Source organism: Gymnogyps californianus, chromosome 1 (genome assembly GCF_018139145.2).
Source record: "Gymnogyps californianus isolate 813 chromosome 1, ASM1813914v2, whole genome shotgun sequence".
Lineage (NCBI taxonomy): Eukaryota > Metazoa > Chordata > Aves > Accipitriformes > Cathartidae > Gymnogyps > Gymnogyps californianus.
The window spans coordinates 76,630,234-76,652,756 of NC_059471.1; the positions used below are offsets into that span (position 1 = coordinate 76,630,234).

A 22,523-nucleotide genomic window follows, 5' to 3' on the forward strand; every position below is an offset into this window, starting at 1 on the left:
AGAGTGCCTGGGTGAAGAGAAGGCCGTGGCGCAAGAGCATGCATCTCTACTATTAAAACCTGTGGCTAGTGTCTAAGCCCTGGAGCTCATTTCGTCCAGAAAACGGGGCCTCCTTTCGGGGCTCCTTGGTCCGGTGCGTCCCTCTGTTCGCAGGCAGGCTGCACAGAAACGGTCAGGGCTGAGCAGCACCAACCCGCACGCCCCGAAGCCCTGCTCCTTCTCCAGCCCGCCGGAGCCGGCAGGACTTGGCCCGGCCCACACGGGAAACCCGGCTCCCGGCCGCAGCCCGACGCCTCCAGCCCGCCGGCGAACGAGGCTCCGCCACCGCCCGCCCTCCCCGGGCGCGCTGCGAGGCAATGGCGGGTAACGGCCGCCCAACCGCTGCGCCCTGGCGAGAGCCGCGGAGGCTTCGCCGCCCTGCCAGCCCCAGGAGAGTCCCGCTTCCCGCAGCGGGGCGGGCTCCGCGCCGCCCCCCCGCCGCCACCGCCACCGCCCCGCCGTCGCGCTGCCAAGCCAGGCGCTGTCCCGCCGCCGCGGCGGGCAGGAGGGGCTGGCTCCGCCCCGGGAGGAGCAGCCCCGACGCGCCGGGCCGGGCCACCCTCGCCCTCCTCCTCCTCCTCTTCTCCCCCCCCCCCCCCGCGGCGGGGGGACGGCACCCGGCCTGACAGCGCGGCGGCCTGGGCGTGTTCCGCGGCGGGCACCCAGCCCCGGGGGGCGGTGCGGTGCGGTGCCGCCCTCCGGCCAGGCGGGAGCAGCTGCGGCGGGTGCGGGGAGCGGCTGTCAGGGAGCGGCTGGCGTGTGTGGGGCGGGCAGCAATGCGGCGCTGGAGGCTCCTTCCCGTGGTGGTGCTCCTCGCCGTCCTGGTCCCCGTCAGAGGTGAGGAGGGGCGGGCAGCGGGGAGCCGTCCTGCCGTGGACCCCCGCTGCTCCGCCGGGCTTGGGGAGGGACCGCTCCCCTGCCCTGTGTCCCCGGGGCGGGGGGCCGAGCGCTGCCGCTCGGCAGGGAGGCGGGGGATGGGGTGGTCGGCGGAGCGGCCCCGGGGACGAGAGGAACCCGAAGGGAGCCGGGCGGGGGCTGCCCGTGTCTGACCGGGGCAGGGAGACGGTGCTCTGTCCCTCCCGCCCTTTTTTGGGCGCCCTTTTTCCTTTTAACTAACTGGAAAAGTTCCTGAGCTTTCTGCCGGCCTCCCGCACTGGAAACCCTGTCTTGTTTTTGATCTCTTCGGTGAGTACGTGGTACTCGCCCCAGCAGGGCCCTTGGGTGCAGGGGGGTCCTTGAAGGAGGCTTGGAGGGGGGTTTCTGGGCGGCAGGATCTCTGCTGGAGCTCGGCTTCCATTTTAGGAAAGAAAGCGGAGTTACGGCAATTCCGGGGCATCAGATACTTACTCACCAGAAGGTCTGCTGCCACACGACAGCCTTTTAAAAAAAATTTCATTATGGCAAAACTGCAGGGTAAAACGCCCAGTGTATTTTCTGAGAAGCTTCTTACGGCTTCAGTGTGTGTCAGGGATGATTTTCTTGAACCCTGATCAAAACGGTGTGCATGTAGTAGCACATTGGTATAAGGAAACAGTTCGAGTGGGAGAGAAAAGTAGCGAAGTTCCCAATACCAAGTTTTTTTCAGGAGGAAGACTCCTAAACTGGAATATGCAGTGCAAACCGTCATCTCCCATTTATATGACTTATTTCTAAGAAACCTTTTTTTTTATTTTACAATGTTAATAAGCATACTTGGTGCTATGCCTAGGTATTTTCTTTCAGGTGCTTTGTAAAAGTAACACTTCAAAACTTAAATATCTCTTCACTGTAAGAGAGAAGGAAAAATACCTGTTCCTAGCTTTGACTGGAAACTGTAGATACTGCATGCAGGATGCCATATAAGCAGTTTGGCGTCAAGCTTGTTTGAATTCAGTTCTTCTGCTGTGGCCTTATTGTGGTCTTAACTGCTAGGTTAGCAAAGCTGAGCTCTTGGAAAAGTGGTACAATTTTACAGTAACCGCCTTTAAAACTGACATGATTCAGGCCACTAACATTTAGATATCACCTTACTACTTATGTGGAAAACTTGCTACTCCACCTCTGCAGGCAGTCCTCATGGTCATGAACAGCAAGATCTTTGGTGTGACGCTTTTAAGATGTGGAAGTATTTGAAGTCACTCAAAAATAATCTTTCTAAACTTTCTGCCAAGAAGTTTGGAGGTGAAGAGAGTCTGTCTGGTTTCTACTTCACCAGAGGGAAGGTGCACAAGAACTGCCTTCAGGGTTGAATTCTTGCCTTGAATTCTGAGGAGAATTATGCTACATTTTTAACAGATTGCTCTTAAAAAGCTGGTTAATTTATCTGGTTACTGGTTAATGCTGATAATACTAACCAAATAGATAGGCTATAATTAGTTTGGATGCTTTTTCCTTAAACAGAATGCGTAAGAATTCGAGAACTGTTGAGAATGTCAGCCTGGGGAGGGTGGGGCCCTTCAGGGGAATTTCAGATATGTGGTGGTGCAATCTTAAATTAAAATAAAGGCAAAATCTGAATTACATACTTTTGAAAATTTTAATTTCACTGTTGGTAGGCTGTCTGTAGTCTGAATTTGCAGAACTGGTATAGAAAGTTAAGGATCTTACCTTATAAGCAGTTCAGCTGTTGTGCGATGGTTTGGAGGGGACTGGTTTCACTGGGAGTGCTTGCTTTCACAATTCAAGCGGACAAGTCTGTGCCTCGGGACTGAGAACTTCTTACAGGATCATCCATTTTAGGCACATGAAAGCTGTTAGTGTTATAACAACATTCAACATATCATTATTAAGCAAGGGTGAACTTTGTTATTTGAGCTTGCTTAGAAAAAGAGCTTGCAGTTTTAATTTCAGAACTGGTATTCAAGTGTTGTCTCATTTGCCAAGTATAAGCTCTGCAAGTCAGGCAGAGCTGGAATTTAGATATCATTGGGGCTGGATCCAGAGGAAGGTCGAATGTGAGTTTTCATATTATCAGTTTCTATAGGCAGTCTGACAGCTTGCCCCTGCTGAGGAGTGGGATCTTTCCATTTCTCTCCTCCTGTGTTTGTCTCGTGCCCATCGGGGCCTGCACTGAGATGATTCAGCTTGATAAACCAGCGGATGACTAATCTGGTGCACCGAGTTTGCGGAGTGTTTGATGGGTGTCAGAGCCAGCGCCAGGGAGTGGGAGGGCCCAGCATCAGAGGGTGGAAATGAGAGGGGCAGGGGAGGAGAGGGCAGGAGGCTTCCTGCTTTGGCTGGCTGTGAGGTGTGAGACCAGCTCAGTCATCTTACATTTGCAAAACCACCAGGTTAGCCCCGCGTCTAGTTTTAGGCATCTGGTTTTCAAAATACAACAAAAAAAAGTATTAGGCAGCAGATCTTCTGTACAATTTATATGAAGAGCACGGCAGAAGGAGAATTAAACAAAAAAATCCATACATGATGAGTGGCAGAAAACTGCTGCATGCAGACACAAGGCTCAAAAGTCTCCCTCATCTCCTGTAGAAAGATCAAGGCATAAAAAGCTGTCTGCTTACTGAGGATCTCGAGTTTGGACTCAGGAATATATGCTTTAAGTATCCTTTGCAAGAATTGAGTAGAGCTTGTTGTTGATTGAAACACAGTTGCCACAAGAAACAGTTGTGGTAGTGAACAGGGGGAGGTGAGCAAAATACATGCTGGAAGCTAAGGTATCTGTGTTGTAAGATCAGTAGCCTAAGGTGAGTTACAGGTGGAGATCCCTTCTTCGTAAGACCGCTGTAATTATAGGGCAGTGAGCAAAGGGAAGGAAGGACTTGTGCCCCTGACTTCTTGTTGAGGCAAGTCAGTGTTGAGAAAAATGACTAGTTGGATGAAGGATGGTGAAATGAGCCTGTCTGTAACCTCGTAGACGGAGCTTTCAGCTGGGGCAGGGAGGTGATGCAGGGACTGCTAGAGACTGATCTCTGCTTTGTGGGCTTTGGAGTTGTTTGCCTTTTAAATCTGATTTAAAAAAAAAAAACAAACCACCACACAACTTTCAGTTGAACAATTTTAGTAGCAGCACTAGTGTGCATACATGGCAGCATGAACTTGAAAAGTGCAGCACATGTTTCTCTATCTTTCTATTTCTTCTAATTTGAAATGGCTAAGAGGGCTTTTTTATGTGTTGTTATTTATATAAGATGGCCACTGCACTGCTACATCAAAATGACGTCACTGCAACAGTCCTTAAGCTTTCCTTAGTTACAGTGATTTAACTTGGCAAGAGTTAAGTGTGACTCAGCCTACTGCCATCCAGCCAAGACCAATTTCAATATTTTCCTGATGTTACTCTGGTGCATGTGATGGGGTCGCCTGCGCTTGAGAAAGGACTCTGCTTTAACTCTTGCTGTCTTGAACCTCTCATTGTGATCAACTTGTATTTCATCAGGTGACAGCTGTGTTAGTGAAATGCAGTAATAATAGTAATCTTCATCAGTTAGTATCATCTTGCCAGGGGCAAGCCTCTTTCTTTTAGCCAAACTGCTTTTCCATGCTCTGGCACGGGAACCTACTCTTTGGAGTCTAGTAAAAGTGTTTTGAGAGAATGTTATGAGCAAAACAGTCTCAACTCAGGGAACTTTTACTTAAATTAGGTTACTGTCATTTAACACAAACTTCTAATCATGGATTTGGGAATTGAGAGAAAGAAAACGGTCAATCAAACCCCTAAGGTCCTCCCCCTTCCCTACTTTCAGCTTAAGCCAAACACCCCTACCCACCCCATCTTGGCTTCCCTGGTTTTCGCTACAGGTTATGCTGAGCCCATCCCCTGCTCCTTTGGTGAGGTGACAGGCAGAGCAGGAAGGTTGTATGGCTAATGGTTTCTTTCTGCTGCTCCTTCTTGCTTCCTGCTCATTTTCCTCTACTCCTCTTTGCTTCTCAGTGTCCCTACCCTAGTGAGGGTTGCTTATGGTCCCTCAGGGCTGTCGCTGCTCTGGTGTGGGTGGCCCTGGTGTGAGTGGCCCACAGCCGCAGTCCCTCAGGGGTGTCCTTGCCCTGATGTGGATGGCTCATAGCTGCAGCCCCTCAGGGGCGTACCCTGTTGGCATGGAACCTCTCCTGTCCAGAGCACATCTCCAGCCACGTGTCCCCTCTGCAGTCTCTCCCTCTGCGAGTCTCGCAGACCGTCTCCTCATGTGTCCTCTGTCCCTGCTGGCTGATGCTCTTTCTTAATGTGTGTTCAAGCAGGAATACTCTGTGCTCCTCTGACCAGTTGAAGGTTTGGTGCACACCATCGGTGTCAGTGCCAACGTGACATGACTGTAAGCGGCACGGGGCAGTTCATGGCCTCTTCCCATACAGGGCACCCTGCAGCCCTCTGCTGCTGAAACCCTGGTGGGTTCATGCCCTGTACGTTCTTGAGCGATGTGTACCTAGGAACTGCTTGGACATACATCTTGTCTGCAAAGACATGTCTTGTGTCTCCAAAACACATGGCGTAGTTTATGAAGTAAAATAAGATTATTTGTATTATTTATATGAGTGTGTTGGGTTTGTGTAGTGACGGAGGGGCTACAGGGGTGGCTTCTTTGAGAAGCTACTAGAAGCTTCCCTGGCTCCAAGTCGGACCCGCCTCTGGGCAAGGCCGAGCCCATCAGCAGCGGTAGTAGAGCCTCTGTGATATCATATTTAAGAAGGGGGAAAAAAGACTCCTGAGGGAGAGAGTAAGATGGAGGAGGAGGAAGAAGAAGAAAAGCTACAGTAAAAAAAGAGGAGGAGGAAGAAGAAGAAGAGCTACAGTAAAAAAAGAGGAGAAGAAGAAGAAGATGGAAAAGAAGAAGAGGAGCTCCAGTGAGGAGAGGGATGTGAGAGAAACAGCCATGCAGACACCGAGGTGAGTGAAGAAGGAGAGGGAGGAGGTGTGCCGGAGCAGAGATTCTCCTGCAGCCCCTGGAGGACCCCACGCCAGAGCAGGTGGCTGGGCCCAGAGAAGGCTGTGACTCCTCTGTGGGAAAGCCCACGCTGGAGCAGTTCGTGGAGGACTGCAGCCCATGGGAAGGACTTGAGTTGGAGAAACTCATGGAGGGCTGACCCCCATGAGAGGGACCCCGCGCTGGAGCAGGGGAAGAGTGTGAGGAGTCCTCCCCCTGTGGAAGGAACAGCAGAGACAATGTGGGATGAACTGACCGCAACCCCCATTCCCACCCCCTGCGCCCCTCGGGGGGAGGAGGTAGAGGTGGAGGTATCGGGAGCAAAGCTGAGCCTGGGAAGAAGGGAGGGGTGGGGGGAAGGTGTGTTTTTAAGATATGGTTCTATTTCTCATCATCCTACCCTGATTTGGTTATTAACAAATTAAATTGGTTTATTTTTCCCCAAAATCGAGTCTGTTTTGCCTGTGACCATGAGTGGTGAGTGATCCCTCCCTGTCCTTGTCTCGACCCACGAGCTTTTTGTTGTGTTTTCTCCTCCCCATCCCACTGGGGCGGGGGGAGGAGTGAGTGGGCGACTGTGTGGTGCTTTGTGGCCAGCTGGGCTTAAACCATGACAAACAGCACTTACTTAATTTCATTATCGTTTTTCCAAAGGCCACCTAGTAGGTAATTCCTGGTCCTCAAGTGATAAGGACTCCTTCCTTAGGGATGTCAGTTGCTGCAGGAGGATAGACACGAACTGGGGTCTCAATTCTGGTGTCCCCAGGGCTGGCTGGTACTTAGTCACCCAGCTGAACTTGGGGTAAATGGTTTTCTGCAGGGCTGCTATGACAGGTTCCTACTTTTGTGTTAACTAGCCCCCCCTGCCCCAGCTTCATAGAGGTGAGATTCCTTTTCCTTGGAGTGCAGTTTCAAGTAAGCCATTGTACTGTTCTACCTTTCCAGATGCCTGGGGATTAGAGGGAACATGATACACCCGCTCTGCTCCACAATCTTCCCCTCATTCTTGGACAGCTGTGGTTTTGAAATGACTACTGCTATCTGAGTCTAGCCAAGGCTGCATTCCATCATGCCAACAAATACGTTCGTTTGTTCCATCTAGGGTGCTGCCTACATTTTCTTTCCAAGTAGAAAAGCTTCTAGCAACCCATTTCTAGGTTTGCCACTGTGAGGACACAGCACCTGCTGGTGTTGCTGAAGAGAAGGGGGCCGATCTACTTGCCAGGCTTCTTCAAACTTCCCTTTCTCTCATCGCATGTACTGGTTCATCATTCATACTTTCCACGTGCGTCATACTATTCCACAGATCTCACACTGCCTAGTTGCTTGCACTATGGTTTCCTGAGACAAGTCTAAGCTGCATTCTCTGCCCCAGTACATGAGCAGCAGTTTTGTGGACCTACCTGGCTAAAAATAGCTTTCCTTTGTGCTCACACCCTAAATATATGCTGGCAAGTTGAGCTAACTGGTCAGCCTGGTTATTATGTTTCTCAGATTGCCTTTGAATTTCAGATACGTGCATTAACACCGTGTGATCAAGTAGATGTTTCTCTGAGTAGCTGTTGTATTACTTTCCATTCTGCTGCTGCTGCAAGTGGTTTTCCTCACTGCTGCTGGTTATCATGATTCCAATCTTTGAGCCATTTCAGCACCGCATTAGTGATCACTCAGAAGTCTGTGTATATGTATACTCGGGGCCACTGATGCTTCTGAGCATGTTCCAAGGTGACTCCAAAGGCCATTACTTCTGCAAACTGATGGCAGCCTCTTGTCCCTTTGCAGGTGGCAGCCTCCCCTGTGTGGGGGAGGCTGCCATTTCCTGCTGTGATTTTACAGGATCTGTCAGTAAGCAAACTCCATTAATTATTTTCAGCATATAATTCATCATATACTATAGCATTTTATAGCCAGAGGAGTTCAGTCTTCCTCATATTGTTGATTTGCTGGCCATGGACTAATCCGTTCAAGTTGGGAAAGATAAAGATTACCTGTTGCCCATTACTTTGTACTGCTTCAAGAGTATTTCCTCTAATCAATACATCATCAATGCAGTGGAAAAAATCTCTAGAGTTATGTTGCTTTAAAGTTTTGTGGATAATGCCATGGCAGATGGTAGGGCTGTGTTTCCACCCCTTGCAACAGCCAGTTCCAGACGTATTACACACCATTCCAAGTGAAGGCAATTGCAGTCTTGCTTCTTCAGCCAGAGGGATTGAAAAGAAAGTGTTTGCAACATCAGTTGTAACATACCAGGTATATTTTTTGGCTTCTGGCTCATGCAAGAGCTGCAGCATGCCTGGAACTACAGCTGCTAATGCAGCAGCTACTTCATTCAAAGCTCTGATGTCTTGTTAACTGCCATTCTCCAGTATGCTTCTGGACAGGCCAAACAGGACTGTTGTAAGGTAAATGTGTTTGAGAGCGCCCCTCCCCTTGTGTTTTCAGGGAATCAGTTACTAAATACTTTTTAAATCTCACCAGCGGCCCCTTAATCAGTTTGATACCTCTTTCAGCAAATTATTTGCTTTGCTAAGGGAAGAACAACTGGGTCTATCTGAGTGCAGGCAACATTGCTGGGGTCAGTAAGAGTCCTGTAGCTGGTTCTCTGCTATACAAAGCACACTGCCTGTACCAAAAGCCCAATGCCTTCCTGTCTCATCTGTCCATCTATAGTGGTCAAGAAAGTCAAGCCCAAGGAGGGCAGGGGCAGTGGCAACAGGTAAGGGCGACCAATTTTGTCTATTCAGACTGAGGCTCCCTTCCACTGGAGGTAGGCATGTGTCTTCCCAACTTACTCGGTGCATAACTACTCATTCATCACCGCTACATAAGGGCAATAAGGTGCATTGAGCATCAGTATCCATTAGGGCATGATGTAGATGGGGCCAAGTGGTGCCTGGCCACCTTACCCAGACAGGCCAATAAATTTGGTTATCTGCACCTGCTGCCAGGCCAGCAGCAGGTCCCGTCCAGTGCAGTGAATTCAGATGGATTGTCGGAACAGTATGTGGTCCGGAGGCTGGGTCAGGAGAAGGCAGTGGTTGAACTGAGCTCTGACTCTGCCCTGTGCTCACAACTCCTCAGCTGGCAATGCTGCATCTCTAAAGGACCTTCTGTTTGACTTGGTTATACCCTCTCTTTTTCTGTTCAGGAGCATCTGTAAGTCTCAGCATCTATGATGGGGACATACAGAATTCCCATTCTTTCCAGTCATTTTTCCCCAAGATTTACGATACTGACAGAAACTTGGTATTATCCCTGGCCTTGCTGGTAATCCTACGGCATGCTCCCTCCAGCATGGTATATAGTAGGTCATTCCTTGGTCAACAGGGGTCCCACCATGTTATCAGTCCCTGCTACCCAGGCCCTGCAAGTTATTCCCAATACAGAGAAACAGCGTTCCAGCTTGTGTGTCTTGCCCTTTGCCTGTCTGTCTGTATCTTATCAGCTGCCGCAGGTCTCTGTGCCACCTTGCAAAAGCACATACTGGCAGCAACAGCGCTGAGTCAGCTTTTCTGCAGACTTGGGACCAATACTGCAAAAGCTAGTGTTTGCAAGGGTGCTTGGTATCATAAAAACTAGTTTTAGTTTGCTTTTTCATCAAAAAAAAGTCTTACTTTCTCTATATGCTTGCAAATTCTAGTCTGGGAAAGATTTCTCTGCTTGCTGCAGGAGAGCACGTTTTTCACCTGTTGAAAATAAAAATTACTGCAGTGATACTCATCACAAGCTCCTTTTAAAATGGTTTAGTCTCTGCATTTGATGTGACTGGGGAGCCCAGAAGAATAGGATCCAGAAGATTCTCTACAAAGAATTCCAAAAAGTCGTAAGGCGAATTCCTGTGACAGTCCAAGAACTTAGTTCTTGGTGGCGTAAGGCCTGTTTACAATAGTTTTTCTAAATATAGAGCAGTTTCTTTAAAATACATAGTTAACAAGTCAAGTGCAGGAATCATTCTAACATGTTTTGGGAAAAAGATCATTTTGAAAGAAAACATTTACATTTTAAGTCAGGTCTCATCACACAACGTCATTGGCTGTGTAACAAATGCAGTTGGTTTCCTTTATACAGATTGCAGTCACCTGTGAAGAGTCCACATACTATAAACATCTAAGAAATGGCATCTTTAACTGTACTTGTAAAAGGAAAACCTCTTGACTGAGGCACCTGTTAATTAACTGCAGATGTTAATTCCACTCTACTTCCCTCATAGCTTAAGTCCTGTAAAACTCCTGTTGGATCTCTTGTTTCTTCAAAATTTTTCACAAGAAATGGTATTCATTTCTTGAAGTGTGTAATGTATCCACAAAGCTCATTTCACTTTGAGCCAAAGAGTTCTAATCTAGGTAAAATCAAACTTTGTTTTTAGGATAGCAGTTGTTCTTTCATCAGGTAAATGTTATGACTTGGTATACAAGTTAATCTTTGCATGAAATAGAAGTTCTTTTTGATTAAACACCCATCAATTTCATTGGTAAAAATCAGATTTTAATAAAACTATCTTTGTATGCTTTTTTGCTTAACCACAGAAAATATTGCTTGCATCTTTTCTGTTTGTGAAGAAGTCCAATGTTCTGAAGGAAAAATAAAGTGAAAAATGTGTTAAACTCTGATATTTCCAGGACAGCCAATTCTGCAAATCTGGTTATACTTTGCAATATTGGTAGTATTACTGTTTTTATTACTGCCACAAAAATACTACACTCTAAACCTTTTCTATCTGGAAAAAATTAGAGTGTTTAGACTTATATTTTACCACCACTTGTTTGTTCCCTTTGATTTGGAGGAAAATGTTGAATCTGTGTGAAGAGGGAAGGGGCTAGTGGTGATAGTAGTAGTAGCATGATGTGGTGAATTAAAAATAAGTGAGATAAATGTGTTGGGTAGGATACAGTTTGTATTAGAGCTGATGCTATTGTTGGACAAAATAGACAGCTCTGGAGTCATGCAAGTCCTGTTAAATTTAGAAACAACAAGTTTCAGGATAAGGTTTGGGGGAAGGGTTTGGGGAAGCCTATGTGGAAAGCTTTTGGATAAGGCTATCTTTTTCTATATTTCTATCTTTATCTTTCAGCCTACTGTTTCTTCCCTCACCTCCAGCTATCCATGCCTGCCTGTATTCTCCCTCTTTGACGCCAGAAATCTGCCTGCCTCTGTGTTTCTCAGTACATCCTGGATGCCAAGCATCTTGCGACTGAATCCCAAATTCAGTAGTTACTTCACCAACTATTCCCTGCCCTCTCCCTCCCCAAATGTTGCAAATGGTTATACAGACATCACTTCTTCAGATCAGAGCTGTCCCTGCTTGTCTTAGCCAGCAAGTTTGCAATCTGATTTATGACATCTCTCCCCCCTCCCCTTCTCACAAAAACTTCCAGCTTTCGTTTTTGCTGTTGTGGCCTTCTGTAAAGGCCAGCTCTTTACTGTGCTAACTAAGCAGAGATGTGGACCTTTTTCCTCCAAAGCTTCAGGCAAGAGTTGTGATTCTGAAGCTTGCGGCTGTAGCGAGCTGACAATTTCTGTGCATCCAGACCTCTCCAACTCCGTCTCCTTCTTCCTCTTCCCTGCCCACTGCTTCTTCTACTCCTTTCCCTTGGGTGTTACTGTTGCATCTTTGTCACTGTCTCCACTGCCAGTCCTATACCCAGGCATGGCTCCCTTCTTGCAGTTCTTACCTGTCCTGAGGACAATTTTTCCATCCACTCCTATTGCTTTCCTGTGGTGTTCTACAAAATGAGTAAATTCATAGTGCAGACTAAAGTCTGGCATGTGTAATGGCTGCCTGCAAGTGGTAACACTGGAATATAAAATCCAATTTGTGTTAGAAGGTGATACAGAATCAGAGTGCAGATGGTGAAACTGTTTCTTAGGGTGGACATGGAGAATTCTTGATAAAAGTTTTTGTCTAAATATAGCAGGACAGGAGTACTTTCACAAGATGCACTTGAACTAGAAATGCTTACGGTTTCACTGTGAACGCATTCCAGATGCTTTGCTGAGCTCATGAACACGTTGGAACTGCTAAGAACATAGCCTTGGTACAAAAGGGAAGATTTGTTACTTTCTCAAGTAACAATAATGAAGGATGGGAAGCAAAAAAACACCCACCAACCTTTTTTTAAATGAGAAACAAAAAATAAACCCTCATCTGACAAAACCTGTGCCACATTTCTGGCTTGCCATATATCTGTGGCTGCCACTTAGTTGGGTTCTAACTAATCTATTTAGTTTTTTATCTGTCTGGTTTGGGCAACTAAAACTAAACACATTCACCTGGGTGCATACAGTATCTCTGTCTGCCTGGCTGTCCTTCAGAAGTATTTTTTTAGGTAGTAATTTTGTATACACAATACGAAGTTGGTTGAAGTAGAAAAAACAAGCCTTCTCCTGCAGTGTTCCTCATCTCCCAGAGAAGCAGGCTGCTGTCACATCACACGTCCTGTGGCTGAAGCTAGTCTGCCTGTTTCCAAACCAATGCTGGTGTGGTGCAGTGGAGCACAAGCTGCGAAATCCTGGCTCACTGAATTGTCACTTAATGCAACTCTGTCTCAATTAATTCCTTAATAGTAAATACCTGTAGGAAGAAAAGTGTCACTGGTGCTACTGAAACATGTCAATGTTTGAAGTTTGAGCAGAACAGTAGGTTTTCTTATAAAATGAGTTGACTAGTGCCAGAACTGATTCAGTCTCAGGGCAATATGAGTTGAATCATTGCAAACCACTGTATGGGGTCTGGTTTCCTCTACCCCCACCTTCCGCACAGGAAACCCTCATTGTAAACCCCAAAGTCTTCCTCTTCTTTCTTTTAGCAAAAGCTGTAGTAGCTATTTTTAAGTGTACAGATTGAAAAGACTGAAGAATCTTTTTAGCCATAGCTGAACAAGCCACGATGAAAAAGAGTCTAGAAAAGCAAAGTCAATTTTACTGTTTGGTTAATGTTTCTGACTAGATTACAGATTTTGTTTGGATTTTGCTATTAGTTTACAAACTGTATTGAACTGGTAGGGTGAGGAAGGTAAAAGAAACAGGCTGTGAAATGAATTGTCAGTTTACAATTATCAGCAGACATAAAACAGTCCTGCTTACTACGAGCCATCGTTTTGGTGTACTACTGTAAAAATAAGAGTATTCTTGACCTAGTTTGGTGCGCATTGCAAGTGTATGTTTCAACTAAATTTTATTTTAAAGAAGGAATTTCTAAATGGAAGGCCAAGTTCCATTTACTTGTTCATCATAAGTTATATTTTAAATTCTTTTTCCTTGATCAGAGTGAGGATTATTTACCACTCTAACTGTTGAGGTTTTGGAGCTTTTACTTCACTGGCTGCCAGATCACAAATCTTGGTTTCTTAATACTTTCTTCTTCCTTGTGCTAAAATTTTACCATCTTTTACCTAATGCAGACCTCCCTAACCTTTCTGCAGCTGAGCCTCGCTGCTGCTCTTCCCTTTTCCTCCGAGCCCCCTCTGGGACTGCTCTTTCTTCTGTCCCTCCCTGCCCCAATCCAAGAGGCTACCAGAGGTGCAAATTCAGAGTGTGAGCAAATAAGCATGCAGACAAAACAAAATGCTGGTGTTTCCTGACCGTTTGGTGGGGAGGGAAGCCTCCAATCTGTCATCTCACACACTTTATCGCTGTGTAAGGTGTTTTACTGAATTGAGATGAGCAGAAAAAGCGCACAACTCTTGAAGCTGTGGCTCAAGAGATCACACAGTTGCCCTGAAAACACTTCTCCCTTTCTCCATACAAGGTTGGGCAGAGTACTGAACTGTACAGGTGCTTATAGAGGTTTTCAGTGCAAAGAAAGGAGAGTGTTATTATCTGAATAGAAGTACAGATAAACTTCTGGCGATAAAATAGCGTTAGGTTACGTGATGTCAGTTGTAGTTACTTTCAGGAGAACCAATGATTTTATTAAATTATACCATGCTGAGGAGTTTGCAAGCTGCTTGGATAATTTTCTTAAATTCGAGACTAATCTTTTGGTTAACTGCCATTGTAGTCTTTCCAGTGTATTTAACTGTTAATTTTGGTGCTGTCTGCAATTTGGGTTGTTATCCCAGTGAGGCTTAATGTTCATGAATCTGTTCACGAAGGTGAGAACACTGAGTGTTCAAAGGGCCTTGAATGCGCGCCCCACCATCTCCTCTGGTGTCCATCTTAGTGCCATCAGTGTGTATATTGTTCCACAGTTTTCAAAGTATAGTTTTGACTGCTTGTGATATGCCCACTGTTTTGAAGCACATGCTTCAGAGCAAGAGGTTTCACGGATGTCAGTCAACTGCGGAAAGGTTCTTGCCGTGAACTGCTGAAGCTATTACTAGATATAAGTGCAGAAATCCTCAAGAAGTAACGAGATTCCTTGACTCTGGAAGAGGGAGCGGTGCTGACATACTGACTTTGACCTTTGGAGAGTGTTATGAAAACTTGCAACTGACCCTTGGCGACTGAGGAAAGAGGCTAGGATGCAAAATACAGAATTACAGGGGTAAGTATTTATTCATGCACATGAGGTGTCTGAGCCAAATTGGGGCATCCCTAATGTGGTTTTACACAGGGTTCTTGTGGCCTTCAAATGTTCAGGTACAAAACGATATGACTAGTCACTAACACCCACACTACTGAGGAGTAATCATAGTAAAACTTTGCAAAACACCTATATTTCTGCAGCATTCTTGCTGCTTGTCTATTGATCCAGACGTCCTTGGAGTCAGTCTCGCTATAGTCACTTATCTATGATGCCAGACAATGCTGGGAGGGTTTCAAAGAGGTAGAGGGGCTAGGATGCTGGCATTATCTTGATTGTCCAGATGTATCTTTTATCCTTCACAGACAGCTCTAAGCTTCCAAGAAGTAAAGTCCTTATTTACAGGGCCGAGCTGTCCTTTGGTTTCTTTTACTTAAGCATGAACAATACCAAAGTCTCCAGTAAAATTCCACTACCTCACTACATTGCAATGTATAATGTGAACTAATATATGTTAACAAAATTAATACACTTTCATGCTATAAAGACTGATTGATACAATAGTTAGGGAAGGGAACTTTCATAACGAGTAAACGTGAGCCTTGTGGTAAGAGTGCACCTGCTTATGGAAATTTAGGCTGTGTGAGTAGTAGCTGCAAGGCTTGCCAGCTTTGTGAAAGCCTGAAGTCCTGTCTATCGAGTGGCTTAAACTTTGAAGTTGTAGACTGCGAGCAACATGTACTTAAAGGATTTTGGTTTCTTAGGCTTATAAAAAATTAACTGCTGACATTTCTTATGCCAAGACAGAATTTCAAAAGTGGCTGAATGCAAAGTAGGTGCACAGTGCCCACTTGATCTTGGTGAGTTTTGAGAACAGGGTTTCCTAAGACTGCTTCAGAGCTCCCGGTCCAACCCTGGCACAGGTTTCTGAAGAGGCAGTGGTGGAGAGCAGAGGTGTCTTGGCCCATTGTGCCTGCCCCATGAGCCTCCCTGGGGGAACGGTGATTGCCCTGGCACCTGAGTGGGAAGAGGGGCAGGGAGTACTCCTTGCCTGCCCCAGGGGCAGAAGGACAAGGCTGGCTTCCGCAGGTGCTCTGTTGACACAAGAGAAGGCAGTGGCAGCAGTGGCCCCAGGGGTGGCGTTGCTGACATCAAGTAACTTCATGCTTAATGCACAGAGTGACGTCTCTGTGGTTTAGGGCTGCTACGAGGAAGAGTACCAAGAACTCAAGACCAGTTACCTAGAAGGTTGAAAATTTCAGTGTGCCTAGCACTTGCAGGTGCAAGGACCAACATGCAGGCTTTAAGTAACATAAGGCTAGGCAATATTTAATCAAACACCTGCAGCCTTCATCCAGGGTATGCTGCACATGAATGCAGATAAGACTATGCTTCTGTCTGCCAGTCATATTTTGCCTTAGTCTTTGAATTTACACGAAAGGAAACTTAGTATTTGCTTTCTAGAAAATACTTTATTAGAACACTCACTAATTTTAGTAATGCATTTATGCTTGGTAAGGCCAAGTACTTAGGTGAAATAGCAATAAGCATAGTATATGACATTTGCAGTCTTGAAGCGTGGTCAGGCCCTTCTGAAGTTACAGGTAAGAAGAAATGAGTGAAAATCAAATAAATATGTCCAATATCTTTTTATTTGTTGCCATCTGGATTCAGCACTTTTATTAAATTTTGCAAAACCCTTCTACTCTCTTCCCACTTCCTAGCCCAGTGCCCCCAAAACTTAATCTTGTCATTTCTTGATGCAAGTGCCATGCTTCTGTCACCCAAATATTCTTCTGACAGCTTTTGTTAGTGTAGCTTAGGTTTCCACATACAAACTTCATGAGACAAAGCAATGTATTTCAGTTCTCATCTGTAAAAAGAATTGCAGAGGGACAGAGTGATTTATTTTATTTGTAGTTATATGAGTTTTGTAGTACAAGGAATTTAGTCCAGTGACTAGAATTGGCCCAAGTCACAGAACCACAGGGTGCTGAGGCTGGAGGACACCTCTGGAGACCTTCCAGTCCCACCCCGTGCTCCAGCAGGGTCAGCCACTGCAGGTTGCCCAGGACTGTGGTCAGCCGGGTTTTGAATATTTTGAGTGTGTGTGGGAGGTACTCTCTGCAAGAAACAACTTTCCCCGAAGCACAGAAAATACTTTAGCTCTTTCCAAGCTACTGTTAGTGACAGTGCTTTGGAAGCTCCTTTAAAGCTCAAGGAGGAGATCTGGGACCTGTGGCTCTGCCATTTGATGTTTGATATTGGTTTGCCACCGAGGGTTGTAACCAGAAGAGAATCACCAAGCATCCAAACCATTGCTTGGAGGGAAAAGTAGTCACATTGGTTATAGACATGCAGAATTACAAACTGTAAGAAAACAACCAGACTGTGGTAGACAACTCATCACTGGGCAGGTTGTGATTAAGATGTCAAATATTTGTTTTTATCTTCAGTACTTGATTGAAGGAACTCACAGGAGTTCTTAGATGTTTTGTAACTATTGTGTAGTTCTCTTTTACCCCTTCTTGTTTCTGGATAAGCAGCTCAGCATTTGGCAGGACTGTTGCCGTCGTGTTAATTCTCTAGCTTTGTGGTTGACTCGGTTCTTCTGTATGCTTTCTGCTGATTTAGAGCTATTCATTCTGTCCTCTTATTCCTATATCAAATCCTCCCTGGAAAACTCTGCTTATAGCTAATGTTTAGAGCCCCTTTGTATTTTCCTACTTTCTACAGCTCAAAGAGGCAACAAAAGTTGCCCAGTGCGTAGGAAACTTTTAGACAAGCAAAATTCCCCAAACTGTGCTTCAAAATATGGGTTTTTCTTCCCCAGTAAATGAGCTATTTTACCATGTTCTGTGAAAAAACCCTCACATGACTACAGTTATTTAAGTAAATAGATTTGAGTCAAATTGTGACCTTGTAGGCTTTTTAAAAATATAAAATTGCCATTTTTGGATGGAAGGAATAGTTAGTAATTCAAATATTAAAATAAATCACCGATTAGTCTAAAAACTATTTTCTAGCAGTCAGAGCAGAAAAAGATTAGGCCACATAATTGCCTAACTTTTTCTGTACTGTATTTTCAAGATTGGTGCAAATAAAGTAACTTTTCAAAGAAGTAGCTTTTGGATCACTGTACAAAAATTAAATATGATAGTTATTAGAGTAGTCATGCATCTTTTTGAAGAGGAAATAAATCTTTTTATTGGTTGCAGCGGAGGCTTAGCTGACTTTATTCCCGTCAGATACATTAGTGAACACTCCAGATGTGCAGAAAGCAGACACTCCCCAGATGTAAAAAATTGTCTTTGTTTTTTGGCTCATTTACAGTTGTTATTTGTGTTTGGGCCGTATTTATTTTAGGTAGGAAGGGGCTTCATTCTTCTAAACAGAACTTTATGCAAAGCTTTTTGTTTTCTCTTGCTCTGCAGAGAAACTAAACGAAAAGCAGCATCGATAGGTGGGTACTTGTAGGAGGAACAGGGTTTGAAACCAACTGTGTGGGATTTAATTTCATGAGACTCCAGGCAGGGCTAATTAGAAACTGCTGCTTGGCAGTGGGAGTAAACATCCCATCTGCATTGCCTGACGCAGAGGGATCTTGCCTGCAAACCTCTGCCCTGGCTGAGAGGAGTACAGTTTTAAGTACGTTCTTCAGCTCGCAGCGAGTGGTTTTCATGTTCCAGGTTCTCCATTTAAAAACTTAGAAAGGCAGTTCTTACAGCAAGGTATGGAGAACCAAGTCACCTTTCTCCCAGGTTTTTCGTGATTAAACTGCTCCTCTTGGTTTTGCCTGCTTAGGACATGTTGGAAAATAACTGTCAGAATGTGAGCTGAGCAGTAGAAGTCTTTTATTGTAGATAACGAATGCTGGTGGGGCAAAACCTGGATTGAAATCAAGTGCTGGTAAGCTTAAAAAGCAATTGTAAGGGATGTGATGGCTTTGCTCTGTTATTTAAAGTGTTTCATGAACAAGTTTCAATGTGTTGGCCTTCCTGCATTTTCTGTAGCTCCTGTTAAGGTTCGATGTTGAATATTTGTACTCCTCGTGTTTTCAGGCCCCCAAGGGGAAGGAGCACAAGACACGGGAGTATGAAATCCAGTTTCCCTGCTGGAAGTTGGAGAAGCTGCTTTTCGCCTGGTTGCCCAAGAGTTTATGCCCTTGTGGCTACCAGCATCCTCGTTCCCCAAGAGGGCTGCCAAACCACGTGTAAACTCTACAGAGATGAGAGGCCTCTTTGAGCTCAAGATTTTTGCAGATTTCATGAAAACAAATGACTAGGCAACAGGACAGACCCAAGTTGGGCAATCACCAACCGTATGAAATTTAACAAGAGCAAGTGCTGGATTCTGCACCTGGGATGGGATAATCCTGGTTATATGTACAAATTGGGGGACAAGAGGCTGGAGAGCAGCCCCACAGAAAGAGATCTGGGGGTTTGGGTTGATGGCAAGTTGAACATGAGTCAACAGTGTGCCCTGGCAGCCAAAAGGGCCAACCGTGTCCTGGGGTGCATCAAGCAAAGCATAGGTAGCCGATCGAGGGAGGTGATTGTCCCACCCTAAACTGCACTGGTCCAGCCCCACCTCGAGTACTGTGTGCAGTTTTGGGCACCTCAATATAAGGAGATGAAATGGTTGGACTCGATCTTCACGGTCTTTTCCAACCTAAAGGATTTTATGATTCTATGAAACTATTAGGGGGTGTCCAGAGGTGGGCAACCAAGATGGTGAAAGGCCTCGAGGGCAAGACTTATGAGGAGTGGCTGAGGTCACTTGATTTGTTCAGCTTGGAGAAGAGAAGGTTAAGGGGTGACCTCATTGCCATCTACAGGTTCCTCAAGGGGGGTAGCAGAGGGGGAGGTGCTGATCTCCTCTCTCTGGTGACCACCAATAGGACACAAGGAAATGGAATGAAGCTGCATCAGGGGAAGTTCAGACTGGACATTAGGAAAAGGTTCTTCACTGAGAGGGTGGTCAGTCGCTGGAACAGGCTCCCCAGGGAAGTGGTCACGGCACCAAGCCTGTCAGAGTTCAAGGAGCGTCTGGACGACGCTCTTAGTCATATGGTTTAGTTTTAGGTAGTCCTGCGAGGAGCAGGGAGTTGGACTTGATGATCCTTATGGGTCCCTTCCACCTCAAGGTATTCTATGATTCTATGATTGTAAGTTAGTCGGCCACTGAAGGAGTGGCAGGTAACGTCCAGTGGTGGGACAGGGACAAGCTGACCGCTGTCACCTGATCCATAGGCCTACAGCTGGAAGACCAGCTGCAGCATGCAGGCTCTGTGGCATCCTGTGGTGCGCAGGGCACTGGGGAGGGAGGGAGGGAGGGAGGGAAGGAGGAGAGCACCAGCATTTTTAGAAAAACAAAATTCAAGCAGTCTGTTGCTCCAGTCAGAAAGTTATGTTTGTGGTGATTCATCACAAGTCTCCTTTCTTGGTGTGTCACCATACATGTGACTAATGGAGGAACTTTCCAAAGCTCGTGTCGGCTTCTGCACTGGAATGTAAATATGACTAATCTAATACTGTAGCAGTAAGTGTCTGAGAGCGGTGATGGGTCTTTGCAAAGGACTCCTATTTGCGTAGTTACTTGGCTTTCTTGAATACCTTCTAGCTCATCAGCTTTTCAAAAGCTTATGTTTGCTCTTTTGTTTTACCTGCTGTTTTTCCCCCATCTGACACAAACTATGCAAGTTACTGGGGACAGCCTGCTGAAGATCTGTCTCTTGAGATCCTGGTATTTGAGCTACGGACATGGAAGGAAAATAGTGTAGACACTTCTGAAATGTGTGGAGAACAGTGGAGAAACACCCAGTCTTTGCTAGGAAAGCAGACTGCCAGCACTTCAGAGTGCAGATTATTGTAATGAGTTTCATAAGCTAGGTTTTGACATCTTCTGCTACTTTATTGAGATAAAGTAATGTGTTTGAAGATCATGACATCTTGCTGCATGCTTGGAAAACAGAATTGTGGTTGCAGAATATTGAATAATTCCAGTCAATATAGAATGACTTTTTTCTTTTATTAAGTCTCAAATTTGTTTATTGCTCTCTCAAAGCATGTCTTATGTGAGATTGGCAGTCAGCAGTCTCATCCTAAATTATTTCTCCATGAAGATCATGTGTGAAAACAGTCCCTTAAAATAGCAATGTCACTAAATGCATACTCTTTTACACTGGTTTCCTCCTCTTGAGGGAAACCACTGCAGCTGGAACCACTCAGAGTTCTTGGACTAAGTTTCATGGTGGCAGTGGGAGACTCTTCGAATAGCCTCTTTTCTGCTCCAGGTAAAACTTCAGCTGCACCAAAGCATAATGTTGAGTATATGTGCTTGTTTTTCCCTCTGCCACTCCTAAAAAGAAATAGTGTTCTTGAAATATACCCACCAATGTAACATTCATTGACTTAGTGATGTATCTTTAACCTTGAGACAGGTGGTGTTAACAGATGGTGGTGGTCCATTCTCTGGTTGCTACTCTGGTAGAGTGTTTTGAGGAGCATGCATCTTCAACAGATCCTTCTGCCTGCCTTCTTAGAGTTAGACTAGCAAATATCTGATCAGGTCCTGTCTTAGACATTCCTCCCTGGAGGACTGTAGCCTGAGAGATGTATGTACTTGAGAAACAAACCAGAAATCAAGTTTGAGGAACAACTATACAAATACCTGTTTAAATTTCTCTTGAGTGTTTTGACCTTTTTTGCCTGTTAATATGGAGGTTTCTTGGAGTAGTCTAAACAAAGGGGTAACTTCAAAGGTAACTGAGATTTGGGTCTTAGCAACTGCTTATTTTACTGAGGTTTTTAAGATTGTATTGCAAGATGATATAGGCTTCAGATAAACAACCTGCAAATATTTTGCATTCTGTGAAACAGTTTTTCATGAGCTAAGTATCTAAAAGAGCTTATGGTCTCCACCTGGAGTGAAGAACACCAAGTAAAACATCTTCTTGCTTTCTATCCAAGATCTATACCTAGTGACTTTATCCAGGATGTTCTAAATGCACTTTGCTTGTGCACCACGATAAAGCCATGAATTGCCTCTGTTTCCATGAAGGGGCCTGTCACAGACCAGGCAGTGCTACCTCCCTACTTGGCTGTGAGCAAGGTGGTACTCAGTTCAAATGTTACAGTATGGGAATCGCTGCTTAGACTTCAGAGTTCAGTTTCTCCTGTAGCAGTTCAGTTGGCCAGACTGAAGACTAGCTTGAAGGATGTTTTCAGGAAACTGCAAGCTTGTCTGATTTTTTTTATTGCAGTTGTCATTCCTTGCTTCCATATTAAAAAAATAAAAATGTATCTTAGTCTCATTTCTTCTCTGGGGAAAAAAAATGGCATTATTAGTGCATTTATCTGAGAAGGAAAAGAGATTTCAATTTTTACCTCAGTTGAGATGAAAGATGTCACAAATTATATGAGCATCCGTGATTCCTGGTACTAGACTTGTGACTTGTCCTTGTCTTAACTTGGCCTGTCATGTAAGCAGAAGGAACATTCTGCTTGTTGTTTGATTTCTGATGTTTGTTTTTTATTCCTCTCTTCAGACTTTGCAGTAGCCAGTTCTGATTCCTCTTCTGTAGCTACATTCTTAGAGGGAAAAGCCAGACACATCAATGCTTTATGCGTGTATCTTCTGAATTAAGGTAGCTCTGGCTGGAATTAAGTTTTGCTCTGGCTGGCTTGATGCTCAGTAGGTAGAAAAAGTCTTCCAGCTTCTTTGGGGCTGGAGCAGTATATTTGGATGTCTTTTTCTTGAATAGCTGGTATCTACTTTCATGCCTTTTTCTTTTTCCATGCTTCAGTGAAAGTAGGAATGATGAGCTATCAGAAATATCCCAAGCAGTTGTTTTAGCTGTCCATTTATCTTACGAGCCTCTGCTGCTGAGATCACACTACTATATTCATGCTGTGAAACCAGTTCGAATCATGAATACATTCAGTTAGTGTGTTTGCAGTTGGCTGGGTAAGCAACAGTAGCTCTAGCAACTGACCTAATACAGCAACAGAGAATGTTCTTTTCCTAAGGGCTGAAAATGAAACTTAATCTGCCTGAAGTGGAGAGCCCATAGTGGTGATAGCTGCATTTAAGTGTCTTTTAGGAAGTTGAAGAGACTGCTCAAGATCATCTGTGCTAATAACTTAATCACCTTCATACTG

At 45.1% G+C, this 22,523-nt stretch overlaps 1 protein-coding gene across 3 annotated transcripts in view; it reads left to right on the forward strand.

The window, feature by feature from the left end:
* Positions 1-770: 770 nt before the first annotated feature.
* CD99 (CD99 molecule (Xg blood group)) overlaps positions 771-22,523 on the forward strand; it is a 33,802-nt gene continuing 12,049 nt past the window's right edge. Inside the window, exon 1 of one of the 3 annotated variants that reach the window (XM_050912190.1) lies at positions 771-876. In XM_050912190.1, the coding sequence (XP_050768147.1) occupies positions 816-876 (61 nt within the window). In that variant the 5' untranslated portion in view covers positions 771-815. The remainder of the gene's footprint in view (positions 877-22,523) is intronic. The other 2 variants (XM_050912174.1, XM_050912182.1) reach the window with 2 other exon arrangements.